This window comes from Monopterus albus, unplaced genomic scaffold (assembly GCF_001952655.1).
Source record: "Monopterus albus unplaced genomic scaffold, M_albus_1.0 scaffold1.1, whole genome shotgun sequence".
In the NCBI taxonomy this organism is placed as follows: Eukaryota; Metazoa; Chordata; class Actinopteri; order Synbranchiformes; family Synbranchidae; genus Monopterus; species Monopterus albus.
Window position 1 is genome coordinate 351076 of NW_018127881.1, and position 11602 is coordinate 362677.

At 37.7% G+C, this 11602-nt stretch overlaps 1 protein-coding gene across 3 annotated transcripts in view; it reads right to left on the minus strand.

Moving 5' to 3' along the window:
- syn2b (synapsin IIb) overlaps positions 1-11602 on the minus strand; it is a 78577-nt gene that overhangs the window by 22572 nt on the left and 44403 nt on the right. For all 3 annotated transcript variants that reach the window (XM_020605350.1, XM_020605209.1, XM_020605273.1), the window contains exons 3-6: positions 10491-10548; positions 9599-9690; positions 5767-5923; positions 5543-5632 (exon numbers count right to left, since the gene is read on the minus strand). In XM_020605350.1, the coding sequence (XP_020461006.1) occupies positions 5543-5632; positions 5767-5923; positions 9599-9690; positions 10491-10548 (397 nt within the window). The remainder of the gene's footprint in view (positions 1-5542; positions 5633-5766; positions 5924-9598; positions 9691-10490; positions 10549-11602) is intronic.

Sequence of the window (11602 nt, forward strand, 5' to 3'; positions counted from 1 at the left end):
CCTTCTACTCAATTTACAGTGTGGGATTAAAAAATGTGAAGTCACATCTATGCCAGACATGGTTTGGCTTGAATAAGTGTGCATGCCATGTTCGTGTGGTGTGGTATATACTGTATACATAAATGTGTGTGTGTAAGCGGTCTTTGGGAATGTGCAAGCAGAGAGCTACTTGTTATTCCATGTGGGTTTGATTTCCCTCTCAGAGGAGCAGAGGGACATAACCTCCATCTCTACTGAGAGGGACTGCTATGTTGTCTTTTAGGATATCTATCTATCTATCTATCTATCTATCTATTTGAGGGAAGGGAAACAAACATGCTGTAATTCAAAATTTTTGCATTGTCTCTGGCGTGAACTAAATCTAATTCTTATCTTGCCTCTAGCATTTGTTTGGCATTTCATTTAATCTTAATCCTCCTTTCATTTTGTTTCAACAGTGATAAGGGCAAAGATCTCTGGTGAGAAGATTGTGTCGCCTAGCAACAGCTCCTCACCTTACATGAAGATGATCCAATATGAAATCAAAATGATCAAGGTGAGCGCCCTGGGCAGCGGTAACAGCTGTTGCTGGTGCAGAGAGACATCATTTTTGCAGTTTGTGTGGCTCATACCTGCACATAATCTGTCAGCAAGAGAAAACAAATTCTAATTGGCTGCCCTAATAAGCAGTTCAGCCCCACTAAATGTCTGAAATGTGTCTATGGATAACAACAGTCAAGCACAAAAATGTCAAGCTCCACTGATGCTATTTGATGACTAAGGCATTCAAACGCTGTGTGGTATATTTTGGGGAGATATAAAAATTACTCTAGACCACTTAAACTTGCTTCACTCCAAATTGTCTTTGTTTCCAGATGTTCAAAGGTTTTGACAAGGCCAAGGATATCCAGTACGTGTACACTCCAGTCTTCACTTCACTGTGTGGCGTCAAGCTGGACTCTAACAACAAAGCAGGGTATCTGCTCTCAGGTACAGTTATGTAATGGTTGGTTTTATATCATAGCTTCAGTAGGAAAAGGCGGCAGAAAGTCCAATAAAAGGCAGGTGACTCAGAGTATTGTGCTACATCAGTGTTGTTTTCAGTAGGAATATAGAATGATAGCAGCAGGGTTTTGTTAAAGGAAATATGCTTGTTCACTTTCTAGCAGAGTTACAGGAGAGACCAGATCATGTCTATATGTAGATATAAAGCTATAGCTAACTTAACCAGCTGGTGTTGGTAGGTTCACATTTTAGTGTACAGACATGAGAGTGGCATTGACCATCTCATCTAACTCTCATAACATCTCATCTTAAATGCTGAACTATTTCTATTAATAAAGAGATGCATTGTATACATGGCAAAATATATTAATATTTATGGCAGCAGTAGTTATATTGCACACACTGAACTTTAGTAGCTTAACCAGCCAACATCTGTCAAGTAATGTCGGCATGTTAAAGTTTATAGCAACATTTTAAGGTTATTGAATATAGCAAAACAGTTCTCTGGATCTAATTCTGAAACTTTCATTGCTGTTGTTGTGTTGTCACTAAACAGGAAGCATGTGGAGTGATGGAAGGATTTCTATCGGTCAGTGTGACCTAGTTGAGTCCTGGGACAACTTATCGCTGTCACAAAAGAAGAATCTCAACTACAGATACCAGATGGGCTGTGAGTGCAGAGTGAGTAAGAACGGTTCATTCTTTGTTCACACATATTTATCTCTGTCCCTCTCCTCTGTCGTAGAGATGCTAACATGAGCATTGGCCTTAAGAAACAGCAACTGAGCTGTGGAAACAAAAAAAGTCTCTCCTCTCATCTTTTACTCTCACTTCTGTGTCTGACTGTCTTTCCCTTTTGGTATGTACATTTTAATTTAGAAGGTATTTATTTACACAAAAAACAAACAAATTACTATAGTCATCAATAAAAAAATATAAATGTGCAGGAATAGGAAAAAAGCCCAAAATGTATTCATTTATTTTATTTTAACTTTTACTTCAGGGACACTGCACATCAGTTATCACTGTAAATGTGTCAGTGTTAGCCAGGAGGCTGAATTGCTGTCCCTAGGCCAAGATGTTAAACAGCCATCAAAACAAAACACAGTATGAACACAACAGGCTTACTGATGACCTCTACCATAAAAAACAGTCAAAGAGATTAAAAGATTTACAAAAAATAAATCAAAAATTAAAGCCTTTTTCAGATTCACTCTAAAAGATTTTAAAGACAAAGACACTGTAATCCAATGAAAACAAAATAAATGTGGACCCCTGTATCTGACTGAAAGTGGACTTTTAGAAAATGAAGATTACCTGAGTGCCTAATTAAAAAAGAATAAATCTCAAATTTTATTACAAAATAAAACTTCATATGACCTAGATTATTTCCACGCTTGAATAATAACTTCTAAATGAAAGTTTATATTTGGAATTTGTTAATTTCATAAATTGTAAGGAGCTGAGTTTCTTTAAACAAAGGAGAAGATTAAGAATGAATGGATCTGAGTGGGTTACAATGCTGACAAAATGTTTTCGTAGGAGGAAAATTATGTGGGGGACTCTAGGATATGTAATTCCCCAAACTATATTGCAATATAGCAAGATTTTCATGTGTCCCGTGTAGCTCCCATCTCAGTGTTTTTTGAAATCCTTTCCCCAGCAAAATTCTTGTTCATAACACAAACACTCTTCTCTCCACAGATCAATACCTGTTACACAGTGCCGTGTGCGTCTACAGGAGAAAACGAGTGCTTATGGACTGACTGGCTGCTGGATAACAGCCTCAATGGGGGGCAGGCTCGGCCGGACGCCCTCATCCGCCGCCCTGACACAAACCTCCGAGGCGGACCCCCACCTGAGAAAGACTTCCTGGAGATGACTGACCCATGACCTATAATTCTGACATTCCTTTCACTCCATTTGACTCCTCCAATGCCTTGAGAAAAACAAAATCCTGCTTTGGCTTAAGTAGCTCGTATTTGGAGCCCAAAATAACAACTGATTTTTATTGAAAAACTGGCAGATTTTTTGCATTTGAGGAAGTTTAACCAAATGCTGAGCTTCTGTTAGCAGAGTTCAGATAGTTGCTACAGCAATGCTTGAAAAATTTCATAAACTGCAGGCGCTTTCAGGATTCCTTGGAGTCATTATGTCACTGTCACAAACATTCCACTTTGCTTGCTGCTTTCCACAGAATAAGAATAGCAGCAGGCCGTCCACTGCAAATTATTCAGACCCAGAGTGAATCCTTTTTCGACATTTCTGATGGATGCATTGTAAATGCATAACATTCAGAAATATTAAAGACCTCAGCTTTGTTTGAGCCTAACTTGAATTTGGTTATGTAAGAATTTCAGTTATACATTCAGTGAAACACAGATAAAGAAGCTGAACAATTATTCTAAAACAATAGGAGGAAAATTGTAAAAAAAAATAAATAAAAAAAAAAATTCCAACCTCTGCTGCAGTCTGCACTGCAAAGTGTAATTTACAAGCAAATTTTGTGCACACTGTTTGTTGGAGATAGACTACAACACTGCCACCTTCCCCCCACATATATAAAGTGGTACCTTTGTATACTGTGCTATTGATTAACTGCCACACGCAAATGAAAACACACTGTCTACATACAAATTAAGGAAGCACCAGGAAGTCCCTCAAAACATTTTATTTTGACAAACTATGACAACAGAATTATTTATGACTATAATTCTTGTGCATCTAAATCATAACAGTTTAAACACTCAAATTTCTGAGATTGTAAATATTGTACACCAGCGAGAATTAACATTTTAAAGGCTAACCAGATTTTATCTTACAGTGTAGAGGTTCTTATGGTTTGGTGGTTTTGTGTGGTTAGTTTCCTTAGTTAAACTCCATGTGCCAAAAATCTAATCCAGCGCTTTAACAACAGCACTGCCACCTGTAGAAGCCAAGCCATGTCTCCTTAGAGGAAATGATGTAACAGGACAAGGTTCAATTCTATTTTTTAACCCTTTCAGATGCTCCTCAATGTTTAAGAAAAGATAGTAAAAACATTAGCACAAGTTGTTAGCAACAAAAAGAAAAATAACTATTCATAAATGAGCTGTAATGAATGATTAATGTGTCTGGGTCTTTTTGGAATTTTTAATATGATGACTCAACAATAGACCCAAACATGAATTGACCCCTGTCTTGTTACTGGATTACTTCATACAGACTAAAATGCATTATCACTTGTTTTGTTCATGCATTAGTCAAAAAGATTATATTAGGGTCATAAGCAACAATAAAATTGTTTTATTTCCCCTGCACATTGCAGTAATTTGGTTGATAAAATATGTCTATAAATATTGTTTTTTTTATTTCAAATTTTTCCTGTATCTTCCACAGTTTTCCACATTATATTTTAATGACATTTTATCATAATACACAATAACCGTATGGCTGTAGTGAAGCGCTATCAAACAATTCCATGTTTGTTTTATATTGAAAGAATCATTTGGGTTTGTATTTATGTCTATTCCTGTCTAAATACAGTTTTCTATTTCCATGTACCAAAAGAAATTGTATATAAAATGTCTCAATGGAACAGTGTGTCACTGACTCTTTGTTTCTTCACAGTACTTCAATGAAAACTAGGGGGGTGGCGTTAACATAAGAAGTGAGTGGATTTTTCCCAGCTGGTTAAAGGTGTCTGCTCTAATGGAATGTCTCTAACAAGACACAGTAGTTTAAGTACATTTCTCACTGAAAAAGTACTTTGGTGCATAGGGAGCATGTTGTATGTTTCTTACACTTCACCTTTATACTACAGCTCATAGTGAATGCAGAAGTAAAATGTTCTCATGAGTGTAACATGTTGTACAGTAACATGACTGCTCTTATTTATTTATTTATAAACGTTTTTCATATTAGTAATATCAATATCTTATGCCAAATTATTATGGTCTATAACAAAACAAAAAAAAGTCTGAGTCCTCATCTCCAATTTCCAAGTGTGAATGCAGCGAATGCTTGAGTTCGAGCCCAAGTCAGAGTCACCATTGCTCATGTCCAATCACAAGTCCTGAAAATCTGAGTCCTGGACTCAAGTACTACAACACTGTTACCACTTTGTGTAAAAAAACAAAAAACAAAAATACTTACTTCAGGGCATTTGAGACATTAAACATTTAAGTAGCACACCTTAATCACAGTAAACCAAATTGAGGTAATTATCTAAATAGCAAGTGTAAAGAATCATGACTTTTGCTTATAATGTTTCAGTTCGGTGATAAACACTTGTATTTACTGAACATGCTACAAACATGGTTTATTCCAATTGGTAAAATATTTCATCATAACATACAACATTTTATTTTACATTAAAAGCTGAACACCTACCTGGCAGCCAACACTGTTGCCTGCTTTTAGGAAACATTTGATTTCCCAGAGACAAACAGTCGAACTACTAAATATATAATAATATCAATCTTAAAATCATCAGTTGCTGAGGAACTGATATTTTGGAGATGTGGGTTTGCTGCAGGGTTATTGACAACATACAGTGTGTAAACAAAAAAATTCTTACCATGTCTTTGTAGTTGGGGTAGAAAGTCTGATCAATGAGAGGGAACTTATCTGAACCCAGCCTCTTCTGATTGTTGATCAGCTGGGAAAACTAGAGGAACGAGAAGAACAGAGCAATGCAGTGCAGTGAATTCAATGCTAATTAATCCTCACCTCTGCAGTCTATAGTGAATAAAATACTGAGTAGATTGTTGCAGTTGTGAATTAGTTTCTGAGGTTACTTACAGCCCAAGGTTTGTCACAGAGGTTGTAGATGGAGTCCAGGGAGTTGACAGCGGGGACACCGGCATACTGCAGACCAATGATCAAGTTCCTGAAGTCCTCATTCTGGGCCATGCTGAAGGCATGCTGACGCACCAGGACAAAATCAGGCCTGAAAGACCTAGCAGGAGAAAATAGAGAAAGCATAAATATTGTTTTACTCTGTTTCACTTACACAAATCTGTCTGTCAAAATAACACACAAAAAAATCAACAATGTCTTTTGTGAGTGTGAATCCAGTTTGAGTGACTCTGTGGCAAAACGCTCAACGTCAGGCTTTATTTGATAAAAACATTTAAAGACATTTTTGGATGAGATATCACTGACCAGAAAGAATGGCATTAAACACAGGTCATAGTACAGAATAAAAATCCACAAAGCCACAAGTGAATAGTGATAGATTTATCATTTCCACTGCAGACGCCGTGGCAGTGAGAGATAAAGTCTAGCTGGCCACATAGTGACAATGACTCAAATCTAATAAGAATGTTGCCTTTTTCTCCTCTTTGTTTTGTTCTAAAGTGTGATATTCAACACTAAAACAGATTAAAGACATACTGCCTGATAGATAGAACTTTGCTGTTTTGTTTTTTTTTAGCTTTAATTCAAAAACTGTGCACCTGCACCAGTGAACTGGTCATGTTCCTTCTCCTGAAACCACACCATTTAGTGAGAGATGAGTTTTGCTTCATTAATTCCTCGTCATTTTTTTGTTTTTGTTGTTGTGCACGCTTTTGTGCTTCAGACAGTAAGCGTGGTCGATAGAAACCTGGGGATCTGGCAGTGCTTTAATAAAACTGAGCAGTGAGTAACTTCATACTTTAATCCTTTAATTACAGTAGTAAGGCAATGTAATTAACTCAACACAAAATTTCTAGTAAACAGACGCTCCCACATATTAGTGTTTGTGTCTCTCAGTAAGGATGGTGGTAAAAACCTGCAGTTGCTTTTGTAGAACTGGCTTCCAAAGTAATTCACTGTTACCAAAGTCCTTCAAAATGATGTAAATGTCATAAACGTAAACAATGGTATATGCAGGCTGATGCAGGCATAAAGAACTTTTCACTACTACAGAAACCTGGCATTTGATAATTTTGCATTCTGGTGAACACAACTGGCTGCTTTAGACATTGACAAGTGACTCCGACTGAGTGGTCACAGTGCCTGCACAGTGCGAGATAGAAGTGAGTGGGTACATACCTAAAGTATCAAATATCTTTTGAGTACGTATACTAGCATCTGTGGTGCACAAAAGAATAGCTCAGTCTCACATTAGATTACGTTCTGCTTTCAGCTGTCATGTCTCTCATGCCGTTGTGTGTATGTACCAGCTGTGACATGTCTGCAGACAAGCCAGCAACAGAGGTAGCAGCGGTGGGGACTTCAGTGCAAAAGGCATTGTAGGTTCAACAACTGAGAGAAAAAATGGGGATGAATCTTTACAAGTAAAGGGAAAACAAAAGCTCAGCAATAGACTATAATAAATTCCAATTTTTGCATTTAATGATCTATTACAAATTCACAGGATTTTTGTCTTTATGTTTTGCTGCAGCAAAAGCATTTAAAACCCTGTTATTTTTCCTTTTGTCTCTGAATGCATGCATGATAGAGAGTGAATGTGAGAAAGAGTGAAGAGAGAGAGTGGAGAGGTGTGAGAAAAAAGACAACAAAGGAGAGAAAACTCTGGCACAGTGTGACCACCACCGGATCTTCATGCACTGAGAATACTAATCAGGCACTTCATGAAACTAAAAAAGGCTGGTGGAAAAGACACAGTAATTAATGTGACTATAATCTCTCCTTTACTGACAGTAGGCAGTAAAGTTCAGCACGGTCATGACTCTTGACTGAACAACCTAATCAGTGTTACCAGTGACAATACAGGATTTACTTTGTATTTTTTACCGTGTATTTTTAACCCAATACCCTGCACCAAATACAAAGCATTTCTAGGAAGAATAAAGTTTGTGAAGAGACCTGAACTTTGATAACACTGCAAAGTCTATCATCTAATTTTATTTCTCTGATCAATTTGGACTTAAAAGGAAGAAAGAAGGATAACAAGGCTAACAGGACAACAATTTCCAGTGGCCTCTTTAGTGGTGATAGGGATTAGCAAGAGATTAGATGTTAGATGGCAAACCCAAAATTACCAGAGTTAATCTGCAGTCATTCATCCTAAAATGAACGCATTAAAGGGATAAACCCCTGGAACTTTGTACAGAGAAAGAAGTTCTCTGTCAACAGTACTTTGAAGAATTTAACAATTTCTTCAATTCTTTCTAATATAATTATACCTTAAGTGACAGTGTACATTGTTTTTCTTATTTGACCTGGATGTACATGTCTCTGGCAGAGCATGTGGAAGCTAACCGTGCATGCATGTACCAAGGAAATTAACAAATGTTCCACGAGTAGCGCCAAACCAAAATCAGCGTGAGCCCATGTGCAGTCACACGCCTCTGTTTGAGTCACTTTATCCCTGCTGTGTGCTGATGTTACCATTCTACGCAGTAACATCACGCAGTAACACGCAGACTCAGAGCAGTTAGTAAAACTCTGACTTGAAATCAATAGACTCAATACAATTACAGAGACAAATGTAGAGGATTAAAACATTTAGCACTGAACTCAGACAGGCAGGCAACAACACAGAGTCATAATTACATTATAAACTCATTAATTGTGCCCACAGCAAGCTCATGAGACTGAGGCTATGATACAGCTGCTGAGGTGATACATGCTGTGCAAGAATAATGCTTCTGTGGACATGGTGCTGTCAGCAAGGTGTGTGAATCTTTCAGTGAATTTCCATGAATCAAAGTTTCCTGATGCCACATCAGCTCCGAACAGTGAGTGCATTGAGTATATGTTTGTGTGTGACCATGTGTGGACCTGCCCCTCATTAAGCATAATTACTGGGTAGAGAGGATGATTACTGGACTGACTCTTGTGTCTGTCTTCTGCTGGTTTTGTCGGTTGGTGAGTAGTAGGAGTTACTGTCTTCCTGGCAGTCTTTAGTTGGGATATGGATGTCTATGTGGTTTATGGTGTGTGTCTCTGTGAGTGTCTGGTTTACGGTACATTCATAGGTTTGTAGGCATTTGCTGTGCTAGGCTGTGGCTTTGTGACTTTTTTCCATTGATCAGAGCTTTTAGTAAATAAGTGTATTTATTAGTCATATTCTGAGATTTTTCTGTCAGCTCTTGCAGAAAACTCTTTGGCTCATCATTACATGTTGCATAAACATGGCAACCTAATACTTTGAAAACTGTGTTTTGTTAAATCACTTTATTTATTTAGTTACCTTATTCACCTTATTTCAGTGGAAGGTTTTGGGTTTAGATTCATTGGTCAGGTTAGGTTTGTACATGATGTGTAGCTTAAACCTATTTGTGGGGACCAAATGTCCTGAAAACACTTGTAAAATTAATTAAAACATTATTTCTGGGGGTAGGTTTTTTAGTTAGGGTCTGGAGATGGAATCCAGCTAAGAGATTAACAATTCAAATCTATAATGTGTAATACTTTGTGTTTCCAGAGAAGGCACACTTTGGTAAGGACCCAGTTATTTCTCGGTTTAGCTGACAGGTTAGGTGGTGAGATTAGATTTATTATTTTTGGTTGTATTCTGGGATTCATTTTATCTCCAAAGTGAGAATAACAGTTAGCTTTAAAGGCAGAGCAGGAAGCAGGATCTGACACCAAAAAACAAAGACAGTTTGTGCTTCTTGAACACACAGAGACAAACCTGTGTGTGTGTGTGTGTGTTTGTTTGTGTGTGTGTGATGCTGACCTGACCACTTTGGTACCACCCCTGATGACCTGCATATCCACATTACAGGTTCCATTTGAATGTGAGACGAGGTTGATCTCTGAGAACTCAGCCTACAAGGATGGAAAGACAACACAGGATAGTTTGATACCATTCTATACATAAACCATATAAGTTTTCTGGTAATATATGCAAACACGCTGGTCTTCGGTGTGGCTGAAGATAGTGAATATTTCTCTGTGACTCATAGCTGCCGACTCCTGTCGCCTCTGATGTCTATTTCTGTTTCTGTGGTGTGGTTCAAGGTTGGAATTTAACTGTCAGCATCAATTAGGTATGAAACTGTTTGCTGTAAAATCCCACAGTATAGTTATTTCAAATACACTCACCAAGTAATGCAGAATGGTTTGCTGGTTGGGTGGTTCAGCCACAATGAAACCAAAACACAACATAATATTTAACCTACCTGCACACAGTAACCACACTATAATATAGCTAAGATTTTGGTATTGTTTCACATGTGAAGAACTTGACGTTACGCATTTATACACAGCTCAAAAGTAATTTTGCTGAAGATGACAAATGCAAATGCTTTGGTAGTTTGTACAACAAGGTCCCATGCTATTCACACTTTTCTGGAGTGACAGCATTTCCTTTTTTTCCATATTAGATTCTGAGTTCTCTCTCTAGGAACTTACGGCCTGCTATTTATCAAAAACAAATACATGGAGCTTATCTGAAAAAGATTTTTGTTTTTACTGAAAAAGTGTCTGGACACCAGTGTCTCAGCTTGTCAGTGAAAAATTATTCATTTCCATATCAAAAATAAAAATACAGTGTCTCTGCTTTGATCCTTCTCAACCTTTTACAAAAGATTCTGTAATATCATAGGCCTGTAAAATCAATATAATACCTGTTCCACTTTAATGTCGTAGTCCTCAAGGACTTTCTTTCCCCGAAACACTTTGACCCTGAAAGAGAAGAGAAGAGACTTAGTTTGCTGCTGACAAACTTAAAAGCTCTTAGTTGTCTGTGCTGCCCTCTACTGGACATCTCACTCCCTGTGGAATAAACAAAAGTAAGAAAATGGATGCCTGCTCATGTACTTCTAATGGCAAAACTTTCTCAGCAGTAGGGGGTGTTTACAGCATGAAGATCACTGAAGTCATACCATAACTGCAATAGGACAGGGATATTAAGTGTCGTCTTGCAGTTTGAATAATGGATGTACCCAGCAGCGTGTTATGAAGTTGACATCTTAATATCTTGGCTGCCATTCTCTCAAGAGTGATGTAGAAATAGATTGCAAGTAAACACACAGAGGCAGGGAGATGGAGAGCAGACAGACAATGGGAATGAGACAAGCAGAGAGCCACACAGGCTGCCAGCCAAAACACAAACAGACAAAATGATCAGGATGTTTCATTTTACACAACACTGTAATGGATCGCAACTGGTTTACACTGCGTCAATCATCAGCTAATACACTGAGGCTAAATAAAACATAAACCATTAGCTTGTTGAGTTTGTATGTTAATATGTCCTGGCTGAAATTAAAATATACCATCAACCTTCATACTGTTCTGTCTTTTTCCCTTTCTTAGTCTTCCTCTTTATGTTCACACACCAGTTACAGTACAGAACAGTTTGAGAAAATTAATGTCTTCTCAGGACCCTCCTAAAAACAAGATGATGCATCTAACAGAGCTTATCTGACAAACCCACAAATATGATTTCTCCAAACATTACAGGTAATGTAACTTCACATCTAAGCTCATTTTCATCATCAGGTCCTTGTACCACCTCAGTATCAAATCAAATTTTATTTGTATAGCGCCAAATCACAACAAAAGTCATCTCAGGACACTTTACAAAGTAAGGTCTAGACCTTACTGTTATCAATATTATTACATAGGGAAAACCCAACAAATCCCCCTTGAGCAAGCACTTGGTGACAGTGGGGAGGAAAAACTCCCTTTAACGAAAGAAACCTCTGACAGACCCCGGCTCTTGGTGGGCGGCCTT